Here is a 26578-nt window from a genome sequence, read left to right as displayed (position 1 = left end):
TTCCCAGCACTATATGCAATAAAATCGCCATGCGGAATGCAGTCAAGCATAAGGAAACACCGTAAATGGGATCAAAAGAACAAAACAGGGTATCATGAATTGCGGTCCTGGCTTAGACCAAATCAGCAGGATCGTGGCGAAAGGTGCAGTCTTCACCCTTCAGACATTTGCCCTCGCGCCAGAAGCGACACGCAACGGAGCCAGCTCGCGGCTATTTAACAATTAGTACAGACTTGACGAGAAGATGGGCGGTGCTTACATGTTTCTTGGCTTCTGGATCGACATACATCCTCGGACGCTTAGCATTGCCTTGCGGGTGACCATTCTCGAAGCCATGACCCATATCGCGGAAACGCTTGCGCTCGGGATCTTCGTAAAGGCCTGGATATTGCGATGGAGGCTGGCCCGCAGATTGTGCTCCGTTGTTGCCACCAAGCTGAGACACAATTGCAGCGAGATTGGGCACGATCGATGGCTGCGACTGGGGTATGGGAATGGCTGGCGCTGGCTGCGGCTGGCCGGCTTGTCTTTGGGCATTGAGCACTGCGAGGATCTTTTGGAAGTCAATAGGCTGGTTTGCAGGAGCATCGGCTTGCGGCAGCTGAGGAATTTGCGGTATTTGTGGAATTTGTGGCACGGGTTGCTGTTGCCCTTGTGGTTGACGGAACATGCTAAAAGTCCGTTCAAGATCTAAAAGAGGTGCGGTCTGGGGTTGTGCAGGTTGCGGGGGAGGAGTAGATTGAGCCTGCTGAGGCGCACTTTGAATGACTTTGAGAAGATTTGCAATGTCAATTGGACCATTTGTCGGCGCTGGAGTGGTGGCTGCGGGTTTGGGAGGGGGAGGAGGGTTGACCATGGCAAAATATCGCGCAGAACGACCCTATAGAAATCAATATACTGACTACACACCCATCCGAGATAAATGAACATACCTTAACGTTGTCATCCGGCTCACCAAATGCCTGCTCATCCGAAGGCTTCTCTTCCTCACCAACCTCAGCTGGTTCCTTAGGCGAAGGAGGTACATCCGCCGGGGACGTGTAGAACACCATCAGAGTGTTTGCCTCGCGGTTATCTTGAGCCACCTTCTCCGGACTTTCTGGCTCCTTCGTGCCGCCGCGCTTGATAAAGTTATTGGATTGATCCTCGTTGGTCAGGTTCTCCATTTCGATTGCAATCAAGCTCGTCCATGGGCGTAGTTCCTCTTCCTGAGGACCAACCTCCTCGTCATCATCCACATCCAGATCTTTATGCAGCTTCAACATCTGGCCTTCTCCCCTGATATCGCCCACGTCTCGCTTCAGGTCATCGTCTGCGCCGATTTCCTCTTCGGGGTCGTGCGTGAACAGACGGATTTGGACGAGAGAATCCTCAGGCTTCCAGCTGACACGCAGTCTGCGACGCGCCTCTTTGCGCAGCCGTTTCTCGCGCGCTTCCTCGGTCTCAGGCGGCCGGTTCTCCGCCGTCTTTGGCGTCTTGGTGTCCTCTTTTTTATTGAGATCAGCCAGGATGTCTCCAAAGGAGAATGCAGGTTTCGGTGGTGGCGGAGGCGGAGGTGACTCTTTCTTGTCGGAAGGCGCACCGGGCTTTTCTTTGGCAGCCGCCGCCGCCGCCGCAGCCCGCGCAGCATTGGATGTGCCAGGCTTCTTGGATGCCGAGTTAAGACTGCCAAAGAGACTGGTTGGTTTGGGCGGGACAATGCTGGCCTTGGGACGAGCTGCTACTGCTGCTGCAGCTGTCTTGTCGGCAGTGCCTTTGGCTGTGCTGGTGCTGGTCCCCTTCGCACCCACAGCAGCCCGCGCAAGAGACGGAGCCGCTGCTTTCTTAGTCGCAGGAAGCCCGTTGCTCTCTCCATCACGAGGACGCTTTGTGCCCGTGGCAAGGTCTGCGCGAGTCGAATCGTTCGTTCTATCAGGGGTGCCGTCTTTGGCAGGGGAATTGGCCGTCTCGTGCTTTCGCTTGGTCGAGGCGGCTGCGTGCTCAAGGATATTCTGAGCAAGGTCTTTGCCAGGCTGAATGCCCTTTTTGATAATTCTTGGAAGCAGTTTGGCAACGTTGGTCTTGGATAGAGTCTCTTCATCCATCGTAGTAAATCGCGCAAGTAACTATGTATGGATTAGCTGAAGATAGGCTAGAACGGAAATTATGATTATACCTTGAGAATATTTACAAGCAAGACGCCCTCGTGGTCAGAGGCCTGATGACGATCGAGCAGAAAAGAATATAATGCAGACACAGCCATCGGATGTTCGCCTAGTCTATATACTTGTCAGTTACGTTATTTCTTAAAAGCAGTTTCTTGTAAATGGCGCAAGGTGAAACATGAAGTGCTAGCAGGCAGATTTCATCATCATCTAAAACTCTCAAATAACGCTTATCCGAACGGAATTCTCCACGAGATCTTGCAGCCGGCACCAAGCGCTTACACTCGGTGTTCCAGGCATGCTTATTCGGCAGTTAATTATTCTTAAGAGTGCGCTGATTATCCAAGCCGAGATGATTACATAGAAGTAGTTCTCATTTCGTATCAGAGGTCTACAGCCGCAAGACGAGCCATCTGCTAGATATGTAAGGGAGAGAAAAAGGAAAAAGACATACTTCTCAATGATGATAGGGTGGCCTTTGTCTAGTGTTGTGCTGATGACCACGTTCATTGTTTGTCGAAGCTCGATCACCTTCTTTTTAAGTTCTGCAGCTTTCTCGTTATTATTTTGATTTTCAGCGTCTTTCATTGCCTGGCTTTGAGTCTTCCATTCATCTCTAACAGCTTTCACAACATCCTTGAATGCTACAAGGGAAGATTTGATCTTGTCAGCACTAGGGTACCTATTGCGAGGCGACCACACTGCTTTCATAGTGTCAAACTGAGTAGCGCCGTCCGCATCTGCTGGCCTTACGGGTGGAAGAGGGGAGGGTTCTTCTGGCTCTTCGAATTCTAACTCTGAATCTGAAGTGTCAGTCTCAGAGTCTGACACCGATTTCCCAGCAGCCTTCTTGATCCCCTTTGTGGGGACTTTCTTTGTCTTCTTTATAGCCCCAGTCTTTCCCTTAGTCAGAGCCGCTTGGAGATTTTCAGACACCGGAGGAACTGCATAATCACGTGAGTAATTGTTTCAAGTGTGGTAAGACATGAATAGAGAACTTACATTGCATGCTTGTAGGCATAGGGTAGGGGGCTAGTTCTGGCAGATGTGAAAACTGCGAGGCATGCATGTGTTGTCGAGCATTGAGTTGCTCAGGGTTTAAAGTGGCTAAATTGTCCGGGAACATTTGGTAGGCCCTAATCATAGTTAGCATTACAGGTCATCAAACAATAAATACTGATACTGACTTGGGATCATTCGGACGGTCGTAGGAAGAAGCATTAGGGTTATAAAAGAGAAACTGATCTTGTCCGGGTTGCGGCTGGTTAGCTGCTGCTTGAATTCCTGACAGAAAGCGTGGATCAATGGTGTTTTGGAAGTTCAGGTTCGTAGCGGTGTCGGCATATTGATTAAAGTTTGGGTTTACATTCTCTGCATAGCCGGGTGCCGGCAGGATGTATTGATGAGTCTGTGCTGTTTGTCTACTCGCAGGCTGAACTTGGGCCTGTTGAGCAGAAGCAGGCCGGGGGGCGATGGCCCGATGTTGGGTTTGAGGATAGACATCGGTTGGCTGGATTCCAGCCGTGGGGTAGTATTGGCCAGAAAGCGAGTACGAAGCAGGATAAGCAAGTTCACTATGATTCAATGACGGGGATTCGTAGGACATCTGATCTTGGGGATATTGCTGCATCTGATAGGGATGCTGATGTGAAAGACCGTAGGCCTGACCCTGTGGAATGTTGGAAGGTTGCGGTGCTGATGAGTTCTGGTTCCATGATTGCGGATTTGCCGAATACAGATCCTGCACATGCTCGCTCTGCTGTGTAATTTGTGATTGCTGATGTTGCTGGTTGCTTTGAGAGAAAATGGGATGGTCCCATGTAATGCCTTGCGGGCCTTGCTGCTGCTGAGGCTGTTGGTGGGGTTGTCGTTGCTGCCGCTGCGGTGACTGCTGGGCATCGACTGCGGGATACAAGCCCTCAATATTACCCCAATACTCAGCAGGAATAGAGCCCTGTCCTACGGAGGACTGATGCACGCCCTGCGCATTATTACTCTGCTGTGGTGGTTGCTCCATGTTGAACTGGAAGTATACACAGGTCACGTGCCCGGGTGTGCGTGGCGCCAAGGATGACGAGCGTACCGTTTTCGCACAGCGAATTGGCAGGATGCAAGTGGAGCTTAATTACCGCACACAAGCAGATGCATCAGCCGTGTCCGGCCGCATCCAGAAAAACAAACGCGTGGCAATAATATCGGCCTATCCGTGGTGGCCAACAGGCTGCACGGAACTTCGTAGCGCGTAATAATAGTCAGGCAGCAGACAAGTAGTCAGCGTCAGCACAGTCGTCAGTCACGCCAGTAGCTGCTGCACAAGGGTTCCACTCTCGGAAATGACGGTAATGTAATAAGTCTGTTTTCCACTGGTCTCTTTAATCCAGTGCAGTGTGTGCCTTAGGTATCGTCGACGGGCGCTGGCGAGCCGCTGTCAGGTGAGAGAAGCCGCTTTAATAAAGAGGAAAAGAAAGAAACGATTGCTGTTCTGAGCTCAAGGACTTCTTGGATACAAGCTTGTACAGTAGCAGAGTAGAAAATGCGAACGGGCCAGTAACAGTCCCCCACTGAGCTCTCCTCCTCACACTGTCCCGTTATGCAGACCTTGTTTTTCTAGCACTTGGAGCCTGCTGGTAGCCTGCGCTCTTTTACTTGCCTTCAACCTGTCAGAGGAAATGGAATTGGAATTAGAACAAAGCTCAAGTACAGAGAGCACACTCAGATTGCGTTAACGCAACATGGTGATTCGCTTTACTATGGTATATCGAACGCTGGGGAGGTGATGGGGAGGTGAAGAGAAGAAGAAGCGAAAGGGAGAGCGAAGGACGAGAGGAGAACCGGCAAGTCGTGTCACGCCGCCCAACACGGCTTAGCGCGGCCACATGATCGCCCAACTTGGTAGCCTGTTTGCGCTGTTTGTTTGGCCGTGCGGCCCGCGATGCTGCCACTATTGCTCTTTCCTGTGGTCCTTTGTTATATCCTGTTGTAACTTATATGTACCTGGATCCTACCTGTGACTGCTGGCATATCTGCGACTGCTGTGCTCTCTGCCATGGGATAATTTGACCGACCGGAGCAAGCAACCCCTCGACTCGCAATGGCCGCCCAAACCCTGTCGCTGCGGGACCGCCAAGTTGGTAGGCTCGAGCTGTGCTTGCGTCAATCACGGTATACTGACAGCTGCTGCAGTGTCCGTCCAGAAGATCCTCAACTTAAACCACGAGATCCAGCCCGCCGGGGATAGCCAGACTGACGGTGCAGGCCTGATATCCCAGTCGACTCCGATCTTGAACGAAGACGGCGATCCCATCTGGAAAGTGTTGGTATTTGATAACAAGGGCCGAGACGTCATCAGCAGTGTACTGCGAGTGAATGATCTGCGTGCCTGGGGTGTGACTATCCACCTGTACGCAAGATATGTGTGTGCGTTGTTTCGTGATGCTAACCTCAGTAGGAACATCAATTCTCCACGATACCCCATCCCCGATGTCCCTGTTGTGTACCTCGTCGAACCTACCTTAGCCAATGCGCAACTCATCACTTCCGATCTCTCCCGTGGACTTTACTCTCCTGCTTACGTGAACTTTCTGTCGTCGGTGCCACGGCAGCTCCTGGAAGATTTCGCCTCGCAGATCGCGACAACGGGCACAGCAGAACACGTCGCACAGGTTTTTGACCAGTACTTGAATTTTATTGTTGCAGAGCCGGACTTGTTTAGCTTGGGCCTGGGTAACGACTCCTACTGGAAGATTAATAGTGCTCAGACAAGCGACGAGGATCTTGACGATGTCGTGGATAAAATTGTCAACGGGCTTTTTGATGTTAGCGTAACTATGGGTACAGTATACTATCATACGTGGTATGAATATTGCTAACCGGATCTACAGGCGCTATTCCGATTATTAGATGTCCAAGGGGTGGCGCGGCAGAGCTGATTTCGACAAAATTGGATCGCAAACTGCGGGATCACATACTAAATTCGAAAGAGAACCTGTTTTCAGGAAATAAGCGTGCAGGGGTCAATGTGCCATCGTCGCGTCCAGTCATGATCATTGTAGACCGAAATGTGGACTTAGTTCCAATGTTGTCACATGGCTGGACATACCAATCGTTGATCCAGGACGTTCTCAAAATGCATCTCAACCGCATTACCGTCGAAATCCCCATAGACGAATCGAACCCGTCCAAAGGAAAAACCAAAAAGTCTTACGATCTCAACGCTACTGATTTCTTCTGGAAGCGCAATGCCAACGTGCCCTTTCCACAAGTAGCAGAGGATATTGATGCCGAACTTACGCGGTATAAAGACGATGCGAATGAGATTACCAGGAAGACTGGCGCCTCGTCGATTGAGGATCTTCAGAATGATACCAGTGCTTCGGCACACCACCTGAAGGCTGCCATCACCCTTCTTCCTGAGCTCCGCGAGCGCAAAGCCACTCTCGACATGCACATGAACATTGCCACAACTCTTTTACAGGGTATCAAAGACCGTCAGCTCGACAACTTCTTCCAACTAGAAGAGAATATAAGCAAGCAAAACAAAACCCAAATACTGGAGCTGATCACGGACGAGGCGAAAGGAACCGATCCGTCAGATAAGCTGCGCTTGTTTATTATCTGGTTCCTAACAACAGAAACCGAATTATCTCGGGCCGAGATGACACGCTTTGAAGAAGCTCTGCAGCAAGCGGGAAATCAGGATATCAGCTCAATCGCCTACGTCAAGCGGGTTCGAGAGATCACTCGAATGACCATGATGACCAGCGCGACGGGGGCTCCACAGCAACAGTCCTCCGACCTATTCAAAGGCTTCTCTTCCCTCTCCAACCGACTGACCGACCGCATCACATCTGGTGCTCTGGGTGCCAACTTTGACTCTCTCATTTCCGGCGTCAAGAACTTCTTGCCTGTCAACAAGGACCTGACTCTAACCAAAATCACCGAGTCCATCATGGATCCTCAATCAGCGTCTAGCTCAGCAATTGCAAAAACCGAAAACTACCTCTACTTCGACCCCCGCAGTGCCAACGCTCGAGGCGCGATGCCAACCTCTTCCGCTACCCGCAGCCAGACACCCAGTGGCAGTGGTTCTTCCAAGCCAGGAATCGAGGCTAGTTTCGGGCAACGCAGACAAGCCTTCAACGAAGCCATTGTCTTCACCGTCGGCGGCGGCAGTATGGAGGAATACGGTAATTTACAAGAGTGGGTTGAACGGGCGAACGGCCAAGTGGGCGGCGCCGCAAGTGCCAGCTCTGGCAGTGGTGCTGGTGCTGGTGCTGGGGGCGCTGGCAATCCTGCAGCTGCGTCGGCGGGTGGTCATAGAAGGAGAGTTGTATACGGTAGCACCGAGCTTATGAATGCGTCTGACTTCGTCGCGGACGCATTGGCGAGACTTGGGAAGGAGAGCTGATCCTACGTATAAAACGGCGGCAATCTACGCATTAATCCATCTTATAGCTTATTTGCTTGGGACAATTCCAGTTTTGAGAATAGATGTGTAATATCTACAGCATGGTTTTCTTTATGACTTAATGATTTCGTACAAATAAATATTTACCACTAGCTTCATCTTTCGAGATTAGAATTACGGATATTATTCTATGTCTATCTTTCTATCTCTATCCTCAACAAGACTCGGCAACCTGAGACACCAGCGCACTATTTACAACCATACTTCTGCTTAATCTCTTGCTCCGAAAACCTCCTCGTCTTCGTCCGCAGCATCGCCGCTTTCTGCTCAAGCGTCATCCCTATCTGCTGCTCGCCGATTGGCACAAGGCATTTCGCGAGATACGTATAGTCCTTCTGCATTAGCTTCACGGTCATCATGATATAGTCTATATTTTTGAAGATCAGCGCTCGCTCGTTCTGGTACTTGTCCTTGGCGCGGAGCAGCGCAAGCGGGTGGTCGCGCCAGTGTCGTCGCGGGTTGAGGTGGTGCGAGGTGTGGTAGCCATCATTATAGCAGAAGCGATTGGACTGCGCATTGTCAGAACTGCTTCATATTTAAACCAAAAGAATACATGAACATACCGCAACGTCAATCAGCGTAATGCTGCTGCGTAGATCAGACGTCGGATCCTCCTCGTCCACGAGCGCATGCTGGCCCCAGTTGCCCACCATCAGCCCAACCCTGAGCAGCGCAAGCGGGATGATGAAGACAAACACGGTCGCACGTGCATCGACGTATTTGTACAGCGCGGCGATAGAGATGTAGCTGGAGAACTCCCAGAAGAACGCCTTTAAGCTCTGCACATAATGGCCCTTGCGGAGGAAGTACAGTGGCAACTCAATCCACACCAGGAACATGAAGCGCAGCACATAGTGTAGGAAATCCGGCAGCGAGTCACGCTGGTAGCGCAGGGTAGAGGAGAGATCGTCCGGCCCGTTGCCTTCGACGTGGTGGTGTTTGATGTGGTGATAGTAGTACGAGTTCCAAGTATGGCCCATCAGTGGGTTCGTGATGTAGGGAAAGACGGCGTCGAAGAGGCGGAGGAGAGGGTTCGCTTTGGACAGGATGCCGCCCATGTGGATGTGCTGGTGCATCATTAAGGTGTATGTGCCGACGTAGTAGCTCTGCATCAGCCAGTGCAGCACGGCGTGCGGGTACGTGAAGTGGCGGTATAGGAGGAGCGCGGAAGGCACGGAGGTCGAGAAGTAGAGAATCAGGTGGGTGAGCATGACCACGTCGGTCTCGACGCGGACAATTCTGCGGGCAAAGCTGATGTATGGGAGGAGTAGGTGGTTGTATATGGCTGGAGGGAGTTTGGCGCGCAGGTAGGGCAAGTCGCAGCTCACGAAGACAGTGGGCTCGAAGGACGGGTGTGAAGGGGTGTTGAAAGCATGCAGCTTTTCGATCGAGTCGGCGGTTTCGTCGTCATGATGCTGTTTGGTTTCTTGTTTTTGCTGTGCGGAGAGATGGGTTGTACTGGGCTGGGCTGTGATGTCTCGATATAGGTCCTTCAGGACAACCAGGTCTGGAGCTGTCAGGTTCGGGTCGATGAAGGTCTGAGGATCGTCCATGGTGACGTCGCACAGAAATAAAGGCCGCAGCTCGGAAGAATACTAGCCAGTCTGGACGGTAATAATAATGCTAACAGGACAACGTTAAATGCAGAAATGCAGCCATATGATTTTTGAGGATGATAATAATCTATTTTCAGAGCAAGCTAGTCGACTGTCTGGATCATGACTAGCTGGGTTTCTCTGACGTGGGGCGACTCCTATTCATCAGGCCATATTAATTGGTGAGGTATTTCTTTGTTATTTAATATTAAATATTTATTGTCACCACTGTATGTAGTTAGTTCTATTACTATGTTCCTACCAGTCAGACGAAAAGCACACTATTCATCCTCATAACCAACTGAACACTGAATTTCTTGAAATCACACAGGCTGGTCTGGACTGTCATATTCAATTGTCAACTAACTAGTCTATATGAAATTTAAAAATGTGATATGTAATTAACCACGTGCAGTCTTTACATCAATTGATATAAATGGCAATGCTCTATATACGTATTAATAAGATTAATCGATATGCCGGCGTATATGTTTGCCTAAGGCATTGGGCCACGGCTAGAGCAAACCATCCCTCTTACACAATTTTCTCCCCTATTCTACTTTTCAATCAACCCAGTCAGTTATCTGAATACCATCGTATCGAGTCTTCAAGTGTTGCATGGATGCATTTTACCTCATGTCAACACCCTATTGTCTACACAATCACTTGGATGTTTTTTCAATTAAGCCAAGACAACTTTAACTTCAAAATATATTATGTCGATTACATATGTATTGATTAATCTATCCTACCAATACTGTCTAATAAATGCCGTGTCTACCAGTTAGACCAATCCGGCAAGTCCCATGACGGCCAAACTGAAAGCAAGAAGACCTCCAGTTGTAGGCAAAATCGGCGCTGCACCGCTAGTCGGGACAGTAGTCGACGAGGCCGTTGGGCTGCTAGGAGTCGGTGTTCCCGTGGCTGTAGCATTGCTGGACATCATCGAAGCATTAATTTGATCCCACAGGTCACAGCCTGTGTAATCGACTGTCCCAGACACGGCCGATTCTCCGAAGATCAACCCAGGAGTCGAAAGGTTCTTCGCTGTCTGGAATCGCGGCCATTGGATGGCATCAGTTGACGGGTCGGCGTTCTCGGCGACTGCCGTCCACAAATCCATAATCTGCTCGCTGAGCTGATACTCAGTGGCCGTGGAATTGCAAGTCCCGTTAGGAAGATAACTATTGTCTAGATTACCGAAGACGAATGGAATTTCAGCGGTGTGAATAGCACCGAAATAGGCAGTATACTTCTGATCGATTGTATCTAGCCACATACAAGTCGAATTGTGGGTGAATTCATATGTCCAGGTCGCGATATTCTTGCGTGTGCCTTGTGCTGCACCATAGTACGCTGGGCACCTGTACGTGGAGTCCGTTATAATGGCTGTCATGGCAGCAAGGACGGCAAGCCCGGTGTTGGAGATAGGTAGGACGCCACTGGAAGATGCATTACCAATGGCAGCTTCGAATGCAGATAGATTATAGTATTTTCCAACAAGCGAAGCGGCACTACCGAAGTTTTTGCGGAGGAAATCCGAGTATGCCGATGGCGATGCAGTGTTGTTGCCTGAGAGGGCCCATTGGACGGCATAAACTAAGCCTTCGTTCTTATCTTTAGGTTTTCCCTGATTAGTCGGACGTACAAAAGAAGCTGAGGGTGAAAATGAGGTACATACTAGATCCAAAGACCGTGGGGACATTTACTCCGCTATTGTAAGGGTCTTCAGGGATGACATTGCCATCTACATAAGGATAGAAAGAATGTGATCCGGGACTAGTGACACCGAGAGCGCCGAAATACCCAATTCCTTCATATAGGAAAGAATCGGATGTGTATGCGTTGCCTAACTCAGTAGCATTCTTAGACTGAAGACAAGCTTTCTATGCAATGGTCAGTGTCCACCCAGGTTAGGAAGACAGAATATCTATCCGTAAACTTACATCACTAGTGTCGCATTGAAGAGCTCGAGCATATGACGCCCCGACACTTTGGACACTTGCATTAGAGACGAGACTCCTACCCCCGCCGGATTCCGAGACAGCACTCTTGATGAGAGAAGATGCCTGGGGGAGAGAGGCAATAACATATGCGTTCTCAGCACCGGCTGACTGCCCGAATAGAACCACCTTTTTCTGCATTTGAAGGAAACTGTCAGTTATGCACTTCCAGCTGGAACATTTCCAAATTGTCCTTGTAGCTAGATTAGGCTCGACATACCGGGTCACCCCCAAATGCTTCAATATTGTCTTGAACCCACTGTAACCCCAAAAGAAGATCTTGAATTCCTTGATTACCATACAGGCCAGCACTGTTGAGGGCCAGGAAACCTAGGGGTCCGAGTCTATAATTGATCGAGACTAGAATCGCACCATGGTCCGCAGTGTTGCAACCATCGTATAGGGGGTCTGAGATAGAGCCCTCCGTCTCAGAGCCACCATATATCCAAACTTTGACTGGAAGCTTTGAGTCACTGGTAGCATCACTTGGGACCCAGACGTCGAGGTAAAGACTAAATTTGATTGTGAGCGAGACTTTGCCCTGACACGTCTCCAACGGTTGACTTACCAATCTTCGGATGTAAATAATTTAGGAGTAAAGTCATCTGAGAATTGAAGGCAGGTAGGAGCTGAAGTGGTTGCATTGAGTTTTCCTCCAGAGAATTGCTTCAAGGCCGTTGGGGGCTCGAAGCGAAGTGCTCCAACTGGCGGCTCGGCATAGGGAATTGCCTTATAATAAACTGCGCTCTGTCCATCACATCGTCCGCCCTGAAGGACACCAGCATCAATCGTTACAGAGGGTGACGAGGATGTTGCGGCAGCAACAGCCGGTAGAATAAGTGACAGCGGCACCTTCATTTCGATTGCTATGTCCCGCGAATTCCACCTGTGCAAAAAATAAATGGTTACTTGGCTTGGAGAGTAACAGCTCTGCTGCGAACCCTCAGCCTTTATATCCTCCTGCAGGCATTACTGTTTAATTTTAATATCCACGCTCGCACCAACACCAGACCCATACTCCTGGGGCCGGTACCTGAATTTACATCAATTGATCATCATAACCATGACCGGATTGATGTTGTTGGACCAAACTGTGAATATGATTGGAGCCCAGACACGGTTGTTGGCTAGAAATAAAGCGCTAGGCTGTTTACAGTTACGACTGCGAGGGCGAATAAGGTCCAACTTTCAAGATTGCCATGTTGGTTGCGACCGCAGACGTCATGTTGGACGCGATATTAACGAATCGCCGAGTCTAAATGTGAGGTAGGGCTGGCTCATATACTATTTTTACACACTCTCCTTATGGTTAAAAATGGGCAGCTTGGTGGCCAAGAACTGATTACCCAGTCCAAACGGGGCTCCTAGAAGATGAAAGGATGGCTAACCAGCCAACGTAGAATTTCTCTCAATGCCCTTCTGATTAGTCGTCAGGAACGTACGGCTGAATATCTCTAGATGTATAGTTATTTATTCGCTGAGATTTAACAAATCGGCTCGTTTCCACAGATTGAAACCTGCGATTGTTTATTGAGGTTTCGATCAGAGGTTTCATCTCTCTCCATCCATGCTATTTTCATAGTTTTAAGAGCCAAGGCACAAGAGGTCGCATGTTGAAGACAATTCTGGGATGAGTGGGAAGGAGAGATTCATTTCTATTTGGTATGAAAAAATGATCAATTTTTTCATTGCCTGGCGCAAACAGCTATGAAAGGTATATGTCCATTCTGATTCGCTCTCGCAGTCATACCTATCTTCGGTCTGGCGGCTTCACAGACCTTGTTTTGCAATTTGCAGGCAATTAAAATAGTCTTAATCTCATAAAAGTATAGATCAACCGGACAGAGGAATCTGTAACCCTAATCTAAGGTATAGATGGACGAGGACTGTTTCTCTGAATCTGGCTAGTCCGCATTATAGCAAAGTATTATAAGGGGTGCTTGGTAGCGAATGAGGTTTGAATATGTACGCTGTGCGGCCTGTGCCGTCAGTAAGCACTCTATAAAGACTAGCTGAGGCCAATGTGAGCGGGCCAAGGGTGGCCGAAGATGCTTGGGTGAGGAGCGGTACGTGTATTCGAACAATTTGGCACCAGTTCTGGGCAGGTTGGGGTGGGGAATTGGGGGGTGTGGGCCTCTAAAGACCCCTTCGTAGCTACTAAAACGGGACTTTCGTAGCGTAAAGCCGGGTAAGGTCGTTAAACCTAACTAAATAAAACCTCAATAGTGGCTACCCTCTATTCCAAAAGGTAAGATTACAAATTATTGAAAATAGGTTATGAGGGTACATCAATTGATATTATGTACATGTATATTCAACGTCAAGTTCTAAATTCTTAAAATCTTAAACTTAACATCTATACTATACGTAGATATTTTTTCCATTATACGAGGTGGCGGGTAAGTCGCCCATCAAAGAGCCCGATTGACCGGGGGGATTAGGGTTAGGGTTATCATCATGGTCATACCTGCTAAACGACTATTAATCAAGGATAATAGCTTCGTGCTCATTTGGTTCCTCTCCCCAGAATGAAACCTCCCGTCCTTCTTCTTTAGGAATTCCTGGTAGTGAGTAGACTATCTCCCGATTCCCCGACACCACAGCCCAACCATTCTCTTCCAGACCTATCTTCATGAGCAGTTTTCGACTTGCTATGTTCTCTTCTGAAACCAGCCCACATATGTTCCCGATTCCAAACTCGTCTTTCCAATAGCGCATAATCCTCGTAGCGGCCTCACTTCCGTAACCTCTGCCTCGGTATTGGGGCAGGAAAGCAAACCCAATATCGAGCGGGAAGTTGGACGCCCGCCGTGTGAGATTGATTTCACCGATCTTTTCGCTGTTCAGGCGTACGACGTATACGGCAGCGTCTTTGGACCTTTCACCATGAGTTTCGCACGGCCGGGGCGCTGTGTTGATAAGAAGCTCTCGAACGGATGAGACAGTAAACGGATTATTTTCCTCGCCATCAGTGGCAGAGTTGAATAAATCAGTGAAAAACTCGATATCCGCACTCTGGGCTAAAGTGTAAGTCAGGTTTGTCGAATGCAGCACTGGTGCGAAGAGGGACTTGGGTGAGAGCTCTGCCATGGAGTTGGATTCTTGACGTCGATGGCGGAGAACTAGCAAAATCTCAGGTTTCCTTTTGCAGTGGAGACTATTACTTGGTGGCTTCTCTCAGATGACAAAACCGAGATTAATCGAGTCATGGGCGGGCGGGGTTTGTTACGTGTTCATATATACGCGGCGACATAAATCTAGAGCCGATATAGATTAGATCATTCAATGGATCCCTACTCAGAACTCAGCCCTAGCCTTACACCGAAATTTACCAACATTGAATGCTTGGATAGCGCTAATGATTAGTGGAGGGTTATGCCTAAAAAAGGAGCCACTAAGACCGTTGCTGGCAGGGAAATTAAATAGCTTTCTTGCTTCTAGTATAGCGTAGTGCCCCACAACTTCCAAAACGTTCTAATTTTAGCGCTATATTCAAAATAGTTGTCTTCCGCCCCCAACGTTGAATATACGACCCCCTCACTCTTCAATCTCACGCGTGGTTATCGTGTCACGAGCCCCTTCGTAAGCATCATCGATATCTCTATACCATGGTTTACTGCGGTAAACCGAGTAAAGGCTGTGGCCAGTGTCGGTCGCGCAAGATCAAGTGCGACCAGGGTCGTCCTGCCTGCTGGCAATGCACCCGAATGGGCCGGGAATGCTCTGGGTATCGCGATGAGCTGTCGCTGATGTTTCGCGATGAGAGCGAATCCGTCAGGCGTAAGGCGGGCTCTTCGCCTAGTCCCTCTGCCACTTCTGCGTCTGGACGCAAAACGTTGTCTCGATCGCCTCGTCCTGCTTTCCCAGGACAGAAAGCCGCATCTGTTGCGACTTCAGGCTCGACCACGTCCATAGAAGATATAGGCTTTGATTTTGATTCTAATTCAGAGCACCGATTTCTTACGGGCCAGGCTAGGCAGAGTCCTCTAGGAATGCATCCCACTACATCCCTTTCGAGACAGGAGGCTGTCTGCTTCTTTCTCCAGTCACATGCCATCCCCGGGACCTTGTTGATGACGGATGCTTTGACCCATTTCCTCATGCAGTCCGGTGGATCATTGGCCCAGCAGGCCATACAATCTAGCATTGTGGCAGTTGCTAGCGCCATGCTCGCACGTGTTCGCAACGACGCATCACTGAGGCAAGAGGCGCGTCGGGAGTATGGAGCTACGCTCAGGCTAGTCAACAAGACTCTCGCTGACACTAACGAGGCCAAGACAAACCAAGCGCTAGGAGCGGTTGTTCTGCTGTCTTTATATGAAGTAAGTACTTTCTTCGAACTCGAAAGAAGAACAAGAAATAAAGAATTTCAAATGCCAACCTTGATAGATTGTTACATCGAGGACCCCACAGGGAATTGAGGCCTGGACAAATCATATTCATGGAGCTGCAGCGTTATTAGAACACCGCGGAATTCAACAGCTGCAAACTGAAGTAGGGATACGGCTCTTTTTACATTTAAGATACCAAATCGTGTGTGATACAATCCCCAACATCACTAGGACAACACTAATCCACTTACAGATTATAAGTTGCCTCCAACGCGACGTTCGAGTGCCCAGTTCTCTTCTAGAAAGTTCAAAACTTGACATAATCCCCCAACTAAAGGATGCCCTTGGCAATAAACTAATCATGATCATCGGTAATCTGTCAAATCTACGTGCAAATATCCACTCGAAAGCCTTCAACAATCCCCAGGAGGTTCTAAGTGCGGCCTGTGCCCTCGAAGCGGACCTCGTTTCCTGGATGGCCGCCCTGCCACCAGACTTTACATATAGTAGCCATACATTAATGCCATTAGATCGCAACTTTGAACACCGTTGTCGCGGAATCCGGCCCTACAATAACGAATACCATATTTACCCAGACATCTGGGCGCCTAGTTGCTGGAATCACTACCGTTGCGCACGAATACTTGTCAGCGAGATTATATTATCGCATGTCCACATGCTGTCCGACAGCTCGCCTAATTACTTGTCCGAAGATTTCCGTTTACACTGCAAGTCCCTACGCTCAACAATCAGTCGCTTAGGTGCCGATATCTGCCGCAGTGTCCCGTTTCATCTAGGTGCCTGCAGTTCAGAGATTCTTCCAGAAACACCCATGCTTCCATCGGAGAGCTACCTCGGCGGCCTCATGCTCCTCTGGCCCCTATTTATTGCCGGTATTATCGAGGGGCCGACTCATCCACAACGTCGGTGGGTAATAAAGTGTCTTAAGACGATAGGGAACTCGTGTGGGCTTGATCAGGCGCTGGCGACAATGGATCTTCTCACCGTGGACCCAGGCATGTTCTATTCTGCGGAGAAATACGGTGAGGCGGCTGATACCCCGACTGGGTCGTCTGAATTGCTCCCCGTTTCGATCTTCCATATTCCGTATTATGAGCTTCCTGCATTGAAGGAGTACCGAGAGCTTCGTGCATCATCGGCATAATACTTCGGCGCGCACTACCTATCTGTACCTCGTCATTGTATATACCCTATACTCTTCATCGGCACATTACCTATGTATATATTACACTATGTCTATATTTTTTTTTCCGCATTTTTTGGGCGTTAGTTAGACAGGGTAGATATATGCGGTACAGCCATATAAATGTCACAGTAGAATGCATACTAAACATAGTCAGCTTATCTTATAATGTAACTTCTAAGCGAGCTGCACCACCCAAACAACATAAGCACCATAAATTAGAACATGATATTTCAGCAGAATCTACCGACATAAAAGTGATATGCGGCGCTAAGGCGCTCAGCATGGTACCACTCTATGCTCAGCACTGATTAGGGATCATTCAATAAATGAAGAGAGCTAGCTTCAATATGAATTGACACAATAAGGGGGAATAAGGACTGTGAATGCAATTTCGGAGCTGAAGGATATGTGATTATTTGATGAGGAGTCATGAGTTGGGGAAATCGGGCCGCTAGTAACCAAGATACTACGAGCCTCCGTTACTTCGGTATTAAAAATTGAGTTTGACGTAAACTGGCACATATCTAAAACCCTTCCAATGATTATTTCAATGTCATCAAGCACAAAGAACTTGACATCAATGTCACAAAGGGACGGCTATAGAATGGTTCCAGCCGCCTGGTGGAACCCAACGGATCATTACACCCGAATCCAGTGTTATCGATTGTTGGTTGGTTGCCCCCGCGTATATGCATTAATCAGGTGGTAGTAAAAATAGTGCTCCCATTGAAGTGTAAACTGGGACTAAATCCGAAGCATCTTAAATTCACTGACAATTCCATTCTACAACCCCAATGCATTCCTTACAACAACTGATGTATCCTCTAACATGGATACCCTGTTCTAAATTATAATCCTGTCACCATGTCTACCACTTCTAAGGAGCAAATTTTCGTTGACGGGGATGTAAATGAGTCTGAGCTAGTAACCACACAGAGGCGCTATGAACAAGAGAGAAGAAAACGACTACGAGATTCAGGCAACGCACAATTCATCGATATTTCTCTATCAAACCAGCACGATGGCTTCCTGGAAGATCCCTGGGCCGATTTCGAAGCGGTGGAAACCGTGCAAGCCAAATTCCCAGTCAATCGTTGCCAGGTCCTCATCATCGGCGCGGGATGGGGTGGGATATTGAATGCAGTGCGAATGGTTGACGCGGGGATTTCCCCTGAAAATATTCGTATAGTCGATACTGCGGCTGGGTTCGGTGGCACTTGGTATTGGCATCGATACCCCGGCCTTATGTGCGACATTGAGAGCTATAGTTACTTGCCCCTTCTGGAAGAAACATTATTTGTCCCTAAACACCGGTACTCACACGGTGAAGAGATTAGGAAATATGTCAATCTTGTTGTTCAGAAGTGGGGGTTGTCCAACAGCGGCGTTTTTCAGTCCAAGGCGCAGAATCTGGTTTGGGATGAAAATGCAAAGGAATGGCAGCTCGATGTTGTTCAACAACGCCAACATGAAGCGCCGCAGACAATCAACATCCGGTCCACGTTCGTTGTGTTGGCTAGCGGTGTACTACACTGGCCGAAGCTACCTGATATCCCGGGATTTCTAAGTTACCAAGGCAAGGTGTTTCACTCTTCCCGTTGGGCATATCATATCACTGGCGGATCACCTTCAGATCCATCCCTGGATCTTTTGAAAGACAAGCGTGTGGCCATCATTGGGACAGGAGCAACCTCTATCCAGATTGCGCCGCATCTAGCACGATGGTCTAAACATTTGTATGTTGTACAGCGCACACCCGCGGCAGTTGATCGTCGTGATCAGCGGGAAACGGATGAGGATTGGTTTCGTCAAGAGGTGGCTCGTGGGAAGGGATGGCAGCGAGAAAGAATAAGAAATTTTCATCAGCACTTTACGCTCGGCGAGCAACCGGCCACGAACTTAGTAGATGATGAGTGGACTCGTGCAATCGGGCTGCTTGGACTCACTGGCAATGCCGATGGACCTAAATCCATGGATGACGTTCCCGCATATATCGCAACGGTGAATGAAATTGATCTTCCGCGACAAAACCGCATTCGTGCCCGTGTAGACGAGATAGTGAAAGACCCAGCTACGGCTGCCAGTCTGAAAGCATGGTATCCGTCATGGTGCAAACGTCCTTGTTTTCATGACGAATACCTTGAAACATTCAACCGTGATAACGTGACACTCGTTGATACCGATGGTAAGGATATTGACAGCCTGACAGCTAATTCAATTGTTGTTGGCAACAAATCGTACGATGTTGATCTTATCATTTTTGCTACCGGCTACCGTTCACCCTTTTCAGGAGGGCCGGGAGAAAAGGCAAATATGACTATTGTCGGTAGAGATGGAGTGTTAATGAGCGAAGAATGGGCCCAGCACGGCCCTACCACACTGCATGGTGTTCTCGATTACAAATTTCCAAACTTATTTCTCTCCGGGCCAGCGCAGGCATCTACCAGCGGCAATTTCGTTTTCAACCTCGACATGCTCGCCAAACATTCAGCGTACATATTGACACAGGCAATGTTGAGAGCCAATGGCAAGCCATTTTCCGTGGCTCCAGATCCTGCAGCTGCCGATCATTGGGGCTTGCAAGTTCTAATGCACGCAGCACCGATGGCACTTAGTTTTGGATGCACACCAAGCTACTTCAACATGGAAGGCGATATAGATCGCGCACCAGTCGAGATGAGAATGAAAATGGCACGGTCAGGGTTGTGGGGCTCCGGAATTGAGGATTTTCTTAAAGTTATCGAATCCTGGAGGGCAGATGGCAATATGCGAGGCATCCAAGTTCAGATCCAGGTTTAATTACAGTAGTTAAGTTATTAAATTTACTCTTTCATTTTGACCTTGATATTAACATTTAAATGTGTCCTATTAATATTCAAACTCAGTACCCTATATCTCAATCATCAATTAATACAGGTATTACAATATTTGATGTGTTGAGAACTATCGGCTTTATTTAGAAGGATAACTGTTCTTCTCTTGGTTTACTTGAGCTTCTGAATATCCCATATAAACCTGCACGTACGTGTATCTATTTGAGGACTCAATAAATAGTACAATTCTATCCAGATTAATCGGCGCGAGTCTTCAAAAAGCTACAATCCTATTCCCTAATCAAGCAATGGAGTTATCAGCTCAACCAGATATTCCTCCGTTTTACCCTTGATACTCAATAGCTCGTTGTCGTTCTCAGTAAACTTCCCTCCAAACTCCGGGTTCACGATTGATTTGAGCAAAATAGGTATAGCAGTTGGCAAATCATGTTGACCCTGGATAAAACGTTCTTTTGCATCCGCTACCAGCGCATCCAAGTCCACGGCTACTGGAGCCCATGGCTTACTTGGGGCGATTTTTTTCGCCAAGGAGAGAAGCTGGTTTTGAGAAACGATGATCTCAGACACGTAAACTGGTCGGTTCTGGGTTTCCACTGGGTGTGTCAGGACGCCAACCACGGCGTCTCCAACAGTTGGCATGCTGGTGGTGCTAAATTGGAAGTCTCCGTCGTAAAATATTGCGGGCTGGTATTTGGAAAAATCCATGATAACCTTGTGTTTCAGGGTAAAATCCGTGAAACCTCCGATATATACAAACGAGTATGTCAAATCCGTGGTTTTCGACTTTTCAATGAGATAATCCTCGACTGCCACCTTCGCTGCGAACACTGGGAGTGCGCGAGAGTTGGGATTGGTCATGTTAGAGCCGAAGTTGGAAGGTAGAAAACGTTTAACTCCAGCAGCGATGGCGGCATCGACCATGGGCTTCTGGCTGAGGACACCAGCATCGCCAACAACAGACACGACAGCATCTTGGCCTTTAAACGCGGTCGTCAAGGACTCAATATCGGCGAAGTCAGCTTCTACTAACTTTGTGCCTGCAGTCGAGGTGGTTGACGATCCAGCACGTTTGAGGATTTGAACATTGAATTGTTTAGATGCGAGAAGCTTCTCCAGAATGAAGGCCCCCAAGCGGCCAGATCCACCGACAACCGTGACGTTCTTTATAGCTGACATGACAATGAATTGGTTCAAGACACAGTGAATATCAATTGATATCGAAATTGAAGATGAGGGACGAGTTGATTTGTTTTTTCATGTTACAATTGAGAGCCCAGAGGTTAGGGCTATTTATATGCAATCCCAGAGCTAATTGATCTGAGTTGCCACGAAATGGCCACCTGCCAATGTATTCGACGCAAGTTCATGATTATCCAATCCGCAATTAAATATCTACCCAAAGAGGATATTGCTAAGCGGTATCTGTACTCAAAGACGACATCCCACCGGACCGGCGTGAGGCTGGAAGAGTGGCCTGCCAGCATTAAGTCAGCTGAACGCCGCATCCCGCAAAAATGCCGACGCTAGCTGACATCATCATTGCTGATTAGATAACACCATTCAATATTATTCTCTCCTCTCTATGCTTTCTCTTCGAATTTGAATATAGGTTAGTAACTAGTGGTATATCGCCCACGATGTCGTGACCCTTCCTTTTAGCTTCTGTTGCTTCATTCGATGCTTTGGGCTTTCTCGTACCCAAATTTCGCGGACTCCCCCAATCGGTCATTGCCGTGTCCAATTGCCCAATCACCATTTGGTTCTGTTGGAGCATTTTGTGCTTCCCACTGAGCTACGAACAATATTGGTGCCCTTCTACTAGTCGTGGTAATTCTGTTACGGGACGAGGGATGTTGTGTCATCGAGCCGACCGTCGCCATGCCTCTCCCACCGGAACTGGGTAAGCAGAAGATGGGCTGAACTATGAACTGTAAACTAGTTTACCTTTTAAGGCCCATTTCAAGGATTTTGAGTACTGAAACTGACAACTTTTGCTGAGTTCGGAATTGACAGCTCGGCATGCATGCCACTGCGGTAAAAGTTTCGCTCGTAAAGAGCATCTGACTAGACATCAAGCTACCCATGACAAATTGGCATATATCTGCAGTGTATGCCAACGACAGTTCAGTCGGAAGTACGTCTAACCTTCACTGCACCTCTAACCCTACCATATGGCATTGTTAGTTAATGTTACTTCACAGTGACCTACTTCGTCGCCACTCAATCGTACATAATCCGAGTCATACACGCATCGTTGTCTCCTGCGATGCCTGCCGTGCTAACAAAACTAAATGCTCTGGTGGGACTCAATGCTTACTATGTACGCGACGGGGGATCAACTGCACCTTCCAAAGCAGATCTGGTCAGTCCAAAAACGCATCAACAACAGATGGGTCTACAGCTCTAAATGCTTCCATCAGCAAAGATGTCAATGATGATGACAAACCCATGTCGCCTGCAAACTCAAGACTGGAGAACTTCCAAGCTGAATATACATTGCGTACGGAAAGGGAATCTAACTTATCAAACCTTGAATTCCTCAAGAACCTCACCATTCTTCCCTCTGATCCGAGCCTAACAAGCTTCCGACCCCTAAGTCGTGGAATGGAAGCTCTGTACGAAATTATGGTGGCTGAGAAGCCTTCATTAGAAGGTGCCATGCAAGAGTCGGCAGAGTTGCAGGAATGGGTTACAAAGTGCCTTGAAACATATTCACGAACCTTCCACCTCCGGTGGCCTATCCTTCACTCCCCAACGTTGGACATGGAAATAAGCTCTATGTCTTTGCCCCTTGCTGCATCGGTGTGCATTATAGGAGTGTGGTTCCGAAGCACTACAGAATGGACCGAAAGGTTTTATGCTCTCAGAGTGCATGAGACCCTACTCCAGCGCTTACTACATAATCTGGTCCGTATCTTGTACCCGTCTCAAGAACTACTACTTTATTGACCCACGATAGATTGACTCCCAATTGATGTTTGGAGGACAGCCATGGCCAATCGAACTTTTCCAAGCGGTTCTATTAACTCTAATATTCTCACTCTACCGCACCGATAAGAGTGCCTTGTCTAGAGCTAAGCTTCTTCGAAGCACATTCATAACCATTCTCCGAGACCTTGGGGCGTTCAACGCTGAACCATTGATCAAGCATTTACAAACTCATTTTAGCGGTACATATGCTCCGTATACGCTAAATATGCGCGAGAAATTCAAAAGATTGCTTGTCTGGACCTATCAGTTTGACGTTTATTTCTCTCTCTCTCACGAAATGCCTCCCATACTTCACCGTCAACAAATTGATGTAGGTCTTCCGAGCACTTTTGCCCTGTGGAACACATATGGTCTCGATATATTCGCCATACGACAGCCAGAAGAGCCGCCTGAACGATCAGCATTCCCAATATCCGAAATGACGAACCGCCCAGGCTCTATTATATCCTTGCAACTGCTCGTAGAAGATGTGCAAATGGGTTTATGCGGCCTCGTACAAGCGATATGGGTCCTTTCACGGTCTTTCCCTTCCAAAACAAGTGGATACTCTGGAAACGGATTGCAAAATGAACTGCTCATTGAGGCACTCGATGGCTGGAAATATGAGCTAGATAAGATCAACAAATTGGTTGACCCAAGGAACATCAATAGCAATGCCGCAAGGTATCTATTGCTAGCTTATCGTGGAGACGACGACTCCGCAGCGGCATCAATAAAACGAATAATTACCCTCGTACAAGACGGGATGGTTCTCTACTATTACTTGAAAATGTACCACTATACTGGTCTTGGTACAATTGGAATCGCTAGACTCACGAAGCAACTAGACGACCCCCTTACAGAGATCTGGCGGACCTCAAAATACGGAAGAGAAGCTCTTGTGTGCGCGTTGCAGATATTAAAGATAACCGAATCGATTGGGGCAACTGAGGCACTCCTCAATCCACTCATTCGACATGCACTCGCCATGGGATGCAATGTGATAATGGTATTAGTTTCAAGCCAGAAATATCAGTGCATCACTAAACAATGCCAACATTCTGTTGACCTAAATGTTCAACAGTGGACTGAAAGTGGTGGGCCTGTTTTGATCGATGGCACACCAGTGTGTGCATGCAAGCTTAAAGTTTGGACTGAGAAATTTGACAAAGCAATCCAAGGTCAAATGACCATGGTTGAAGAATTCGATAGCACAGAAAGTGCATAACCTGGCTTTCAGCAGAGCTTCATACGAATGTTTACAATTGAAAAACCTGGCTTATGTCCGAAGGTCGTGTTACGCCGATTTCGGAACGACGAGATTGTTACACAGGTAGATATCGTTGATGTGCCAGCAGCTGAGCAGACACTTTGACAGAGCCTTAGCACGGCTACATGCATACTTATATGTGCTACCATAGAATATGTTTGTAAACCCTGGATACTCCCTAGGCTCCATTACCTGTACCTGAAAGGGGGCCAGTCAGCCAGAATCCTATCCTCCACTTAGATACAAAGTCACCGATATATTCATAAGGTACTTTGGCTAGAGTTGCTTCACCTTCTAGTATTTCTGCTGGTTTTAAAGGCTCTCACAATGTCTAACTGCAGTTGGCCTGGCTTACACTACGACAACTTCCCATGCGGCCTGACAATTGACAATACAACCGGAGTGGCTTGCTGTGCCATTGGAGAGTCTTGTGTGTCCAATAGCATATGCCAATACACATAGTCCCAGACCGGTGGCAGTGGCTATTATACCCCCGGCTGCTTGAATGGATAGTTTCAAGATCCGCAATTTGCGACTAATTGTTCCAGCCGCTGCAGTAAGATATTTTCATTTTCGTCGGTCTACTTTTTGCGTGCATATTCATTTTTAAGTTCAAACATCAGTCAATACGATCCCAGACATTACATGGAACGCAACCCTGGACCTATGGCAATGCTGTGGCCAAACAGACCAAGGTTCGGCATCATGTGGGAACCCTACGGATGAAACCTTTCAAGGCCAAACCTTAGGAGTCTGCCTGAGTACTAGGTTGTGGGGGTATCGATTCCTACGTATACAGGCAGCCATGTCAACGTCAACAATATTACCTACCTCGTCAACAGCAACACCCTCGCTGACATTTACGTCAAGACAATTATCCGCAACGAGCTCGCCATCACCTGCATCTGACAGTGGCGTAGGACTTTTCCACTGGTACAAACGCAGGAATTGGGGCCCGGGTTGCGATCGGCGTCCCTGTTTTGAATATGTGTTGGCGCATTTATATAACGAAGATGGAAACAAAAGAAGATGAAAAACACAGAAAAAAAAACAAAATCTTAACCTCGCCATTCCAGAGACCGTGCCTTCTGAGGTATAGTATGAATTGCCCGTGAAGCAGAAGGGCTATGGGAGGTATGAGTTAGATGGAAACTGAGCTTCAAATTTTCAATATTTACTTATATACACATGAGGTGAACTGTACATATGAGACCAATGGTGTGATATGGAAATCAACTTGATTGTTACTAGAAACTAGGATTCGACTCAAAATATTGCTGATTTTATTTGGTTTCCATTATAATGTCGTGAATTTATCATTCATGGCGTGATACATGTTGAGCAGACGGGCCATCCCGCTGGCGCGGGGTTATAAATATCGCAAAATGAAAAGTGGCATTTGTATCCGAAGTTACCTTGGAGAACAACAAACAGACTTTCTAACTCTGTAAAATTCTACTACGACCGCGATATATACACCTCCTATTCACGCTTGTACCACCACTAGAAATCAAAAGCGAAAAATAAGCACAAGAAAATGCCAGTCATAACCGATTTCTCTTTGCCCACTTCAGCGGAGTCTCTGAATCTGCCCACCGACTCCGTCTTCTTCATCTCTTTCCATGCTTCCGTCGATGCGAACACAGGAAAGCCATGGTGCCCGGACGTTGTAGCCGCATTGCCACCTCTTACAGCTGCCTTTTCTGTGAATGATGCGCCACAAGTGGCTTTTGTTGAGGTTGGACAGCGACCCGAGTATGTTGTTGCGTCCCCCAATATAGTTCAAGAGGAGTTATAGGACATCTAATGACAGAGTATAGATGGAGAGATCCTTCCAATGTTTTTCGAACGAAATGGAACGTCAACAGTGTTCCGACTCTAGCTCGTTATGAGCGAGTCGACGGCAAGGTTAAAGAGGTTGGTCGCTTGGTGGAAAGCGAGATTCTTGACCAGAAGAAATTGAAGAAATTGATTACCAGGCCGTTGGCTCAGCTATAGAAAATTATTGCAGATTTTCATAATAATTGCTTAGCTCTAATTTGAATCATAGCGCAGGCTACCAGACCACATTGGCTTTACTGCTGTTCTCTAGATAGAAGATTGGTTGGTGCTTCCAAATCAGCGTTGGTTGTACGAAAAGAGCAAATCATAATGCAATTATATACTTCAAAAGGTGAAGAATCTATCAACATTAAACAATAAGCTCTGCTGAATTCTGGGTTTCAATATGCAATTTTCCAACATGCCATCCACGATTATGAATACATAACCGTGTGTAATCCATGTCGTTTTACTCTCATAGAAGACAAAGACATCAACGAGATGTTGAAGCCCACCTCTGCAATTCGCTCGCGTAGGTTTGAAATGCAGCTTGCCGAAGGGAAAGAGTAATGGGAGCTCATTGGCTATGGTGTCTCGATAAGTCTCAATAGGGGTTACTTAAATTTACATCTTGACTTGTATATGAGACATAGATTTGCAACAGTGTGCCACACAGTTACACAAAATTGCTTGAATCGTAACCATGAAAATATTCACATCTCGGGGGCGTACTGCTGGCATTCTACTCTTTTATTTAATGTTGTTAGAAAGAAAAGGCGAAAAGGGGAAAAGGAACGCGAATTCTCATTCGTAATGTCAGCTTACTGCTCCCTCCGGTATATCAAGATGCGACGGAGTATCGATAACCACAATACTCTCCTGCATTTCCATCGGTAAAGTAAGCCTACTGTAAGTATGTGGATGAGAAGCCAGAGG

At 47.7% G+C, this 26578-nt stretch overlaps 10 protein-coding genes across 10 annotated transcripts; 5 read left to right on the top strand and 5 right to left on the bottom strand.

The window, feature by feature from the left end:
* Window positions 1–112: 112 nt before the first annotated feature.
* BGW36DRAFT_300226 (uncharacterized protein) lies at window positions 113–4161 on the bottom strand (the record flags this gene model as incomplete). Its single annotated transcript, XM_046211607.1, has 7 exons — window positions 113–211; window positions 260–880; window positions 933–2105; window positions 2156–2258; window positions 2599–3088; window positions 3147–3280; window positions 3332–4161. The coding sequence occupies 7 exons, from the start codon at window positions 4159–4161 to the stop codon at window positions 113–115; spliced, it is 3450 nt and encodes a 1149-aa protein (XP_046069854.1).
* A 944-nt stretch (window positions 4162–5105) lies between these two features.
* Window positions 5106–7704, top strand: BGW36DRAFT_324586 (putative Golgi transport protein Sly1). The gene is made up of 4 exons (XM_046212706.1): window positions 5106–5275; window positions 5328–5544; window positions 5593–5975; window positions 6026–7704. The coding sequence occupies exons 1-4, from the start codon at window positions 5236–5238 to the stop codon at window positions 7549–7551; spliced, it is 2166 nt and encodes a 721-aa protein (XP_046069853.1). The 5' UTR covers window positions 5106–5235; the 3' UTR covers window positions 7552–7704.
* A 95-nt stretch (window positions 7705–7799) lies between these two features.
* On the bottom strand, window positions 7800–9164 carry BGW36DRAFT_300215 (uncharacterized protein; the record flags this gene model as incomplete). Its single annotated transcript, XM_046211604.1, has 2 exons — window positions 7800–8120; window positions 8175–9164. The coding sequence occupies 2 exons, from the start codon at window positions 9162–9164 to the stop codon at window positions 7800–7802; spliced, it is 1311 nt and encodes a 436-aa protein (XP_046069852.1).
* A 625-nt stretch (window positions 9165–9789) lies between these two features.
* Window positions 9790–12272, bottom strand: BGW36DRAFT_409727 (Carboxylesterase). Its single transcript, XM_046219118.1, has 5 exons — window positions 11778–12272; window positions 11430–11721; window positions 11153–11344; window positions 10888–11092; window positions 9790–10862 (listed from the first exon to the last, which is right to left on the bottom strand). Exons 1-5 carry the CDS (start codon window positions 12065–12067, stop codon window positions 9991–9993), a joined length of 1851 nt encoding a protein of 616 aa, XP_046069851.1. The 5' UTR covers window positions 12068–12272; the 3' UTR covers window positions 9790–9990.
* A 1250-nt stretch (window positions 12273–13522) lies between these two features.
* On the bottom strand, window positions 13523–14414 carry BGW36DRAFT_384507 (acyl-CoA N-acyltransferase). Its single transcript, XM_046216798.1, has one exon. It carries the CDS (start codon window positions 14297–14299, stop codon window positions 13691–13693), a length of 609 nt encoding a protein of 202 aa, XP_046069850.1. The 5' UTR covers window positions 14300–14414; the 3' UTR covers window positions 13523–13690.
* A 403-nt stretch (window positions 14415–14817) lies between these two features.
* BGW36DRAFT_430199 (uncharacterized protein) lies at window positions 14818–16705 on the top strand (the record flags this gene model as incomplete). The annotated part of the gene is made up of 3 exons (XM_046220811.1): window positions 14818–15531; window positions 15599–15742; window positions 15794–16705. The coding sequence occupies 3 exons, from the start codon at window positions 14818–14820 to the stop codon at window positions 16703–16705; spliced, it is 1770 nt and encodes a 589-aa protein (XP_046069849.1).
* A 906-nt stretch (window positions 16706–17611) lies between these two features.
* Window positions 17612–19546, top strand: BGW36DRAFT_301315 (uncharacterized protein; the record flags this gene model as incomplete). Its single annotated transcript, XM_046211676.1, has 1 exon — window positions 17612–19546. The coding sequence occupies one exon, from the start codon at window positions 17612–17614 to the stop codon at window positions 19544–19546; it is 1935 nt and encodes a 644-aa protein (XP_046069848.1).
* A 63-nt stretch (window positions 19547–19609) lies between these two features.
* Window positions 19610–21038, bottom strand: BGW36DRAFT_384503 (uncharacterized protein). Its single transcript, XM_046216797.1, has one exon. The coding sequence runs from the start codon at window positions 20755–20757 to the stop codon at window positions 19858–19860; it is 900 nt and encodes a 299-aa protein (XP_046069847.1). The 5' UTR covers window positions 20758–21038; the 3' UTR covers window positions 19610–19857.
* Window positions 21039–21663: 625 nt separating this feature from the next.
* Window positions 21664–23779, top strand: BGW36DRAFT_430196 (uncharacterized protein; the record flags this gene model as incomplete). The annotated part of the gene is made up of 4 exons (XM_046220810.1): window positions 21664–21715; window positions 21783–21901; window positions 21949–22488; window positions 22541–23779. 4 exons carry the CDS (start codon window positions 21664–21666, stop codon window positions 23777–23779), a joined length of 1950 nt encoding a protein of 649 aa, XP_046069846.1.
* Window positions 23780–25358: 1579 nt separating this feature from the next.
* BGW36DRAFT_430195 (uncharacterized protein) lies at window positions 25359–25819 on the top strand (the record flags this gene model as incomplete). The annotated part of the gene is made up of 2 exons (XM_046220809.1): window positions 25359–25576; window positions 25642–25819. The coding sequence occupies 2 exons, from the start codon at window positions 25359–25361 to the stop codon at window positions 25817–25819; spliced, it is 396 nt and encodes a 131-aa protein (XP_046069845.1).
* Between the last annotated feature and the right edge of the window lie 759 nt (window positions 25820–26578).

Source organism: Talaromyces proteolyticus (assembly GCF_021365285.1).
Source record: "Talaromyces proteolyticus strain PMI_201 chromosome Unknown BGW36scaffold_9, whole genome shotgun sequence".
Taxonomy (NCBI): domain Eukaryota; kingdom Fungi; phylum Ascomycota; class Eurotiomycetes; order Eurotiales; family Trichocomaceae; genus Talaromyces; species Talaromyces proteolyticus.
Note: the sequence above shows the minus strand (reverse complement) of the source record. Positions and strands in the feature narration are given on the sequence as shown.

Excerpts from the sequence above, each read along its gene's own strand:
- BGW36DRAFT_324586 (XM_046212706.1), top strand. The coding sequence starts at position 5,236 with ATGGCCGCCCAAACCCTGTCGCTGCGGGACCGCCAAGTTG. Across the intron at positions 5,276-5,327 it reads GCTGCGGGACCGCCAAGTTG|TGTCCGTCCAGAAGATCCTC; the intron begins GTAGGCTCGAGC and ends CAGCTGCTGCAG. Across the intron at positions 5,545-5,592 it reads TGGGGTGTGACTATCCACCT|GAACATCAATTCTCCACGAT; the intron begins GTACGCAAGATA and ends TAACCTCAGTAG.
- BGW36DRAFT_409727 (XM_046219118.1), bottom strand. The coding sequence starts at position 12,067 with ATGAAGGTGCCGCTGTCACTTATTCTACCGGCTGTTGCTGCCGCAACA. Across the intron at positions 11,722-11,777 it reads TTATTTACATCCGAAGATTG|TCTTTACCTCGACGTCTGGG; the intron begins GTAAGTCAACCG and ends AATCAAATTTAG. Across the intron at positions 11,345-11,429 it reads AAGCATTTGGGGGTGACCCG|AAAAAGGTGGTTCTATTCGG; the intron begins GTATGTCGAGCC and ends CTTCAAATGCAG.
- BGW36DRAFT_384507 (XM_046216798.1), bottom strand. The coding sequence starts at position 14,299 with ATGGCAGAGCTCTCACCCAAGTCCCTCTTCGCACCAGTGCTGCATTCG.
- BGW36DRAFT_384503 (XM_046216797.1), bottom strand. The coding sequence starts at position 20,757 with ATGTCAGCTATAAAGAACGTCACGGTTGTCGGTGGATCTGGCCGCTTG.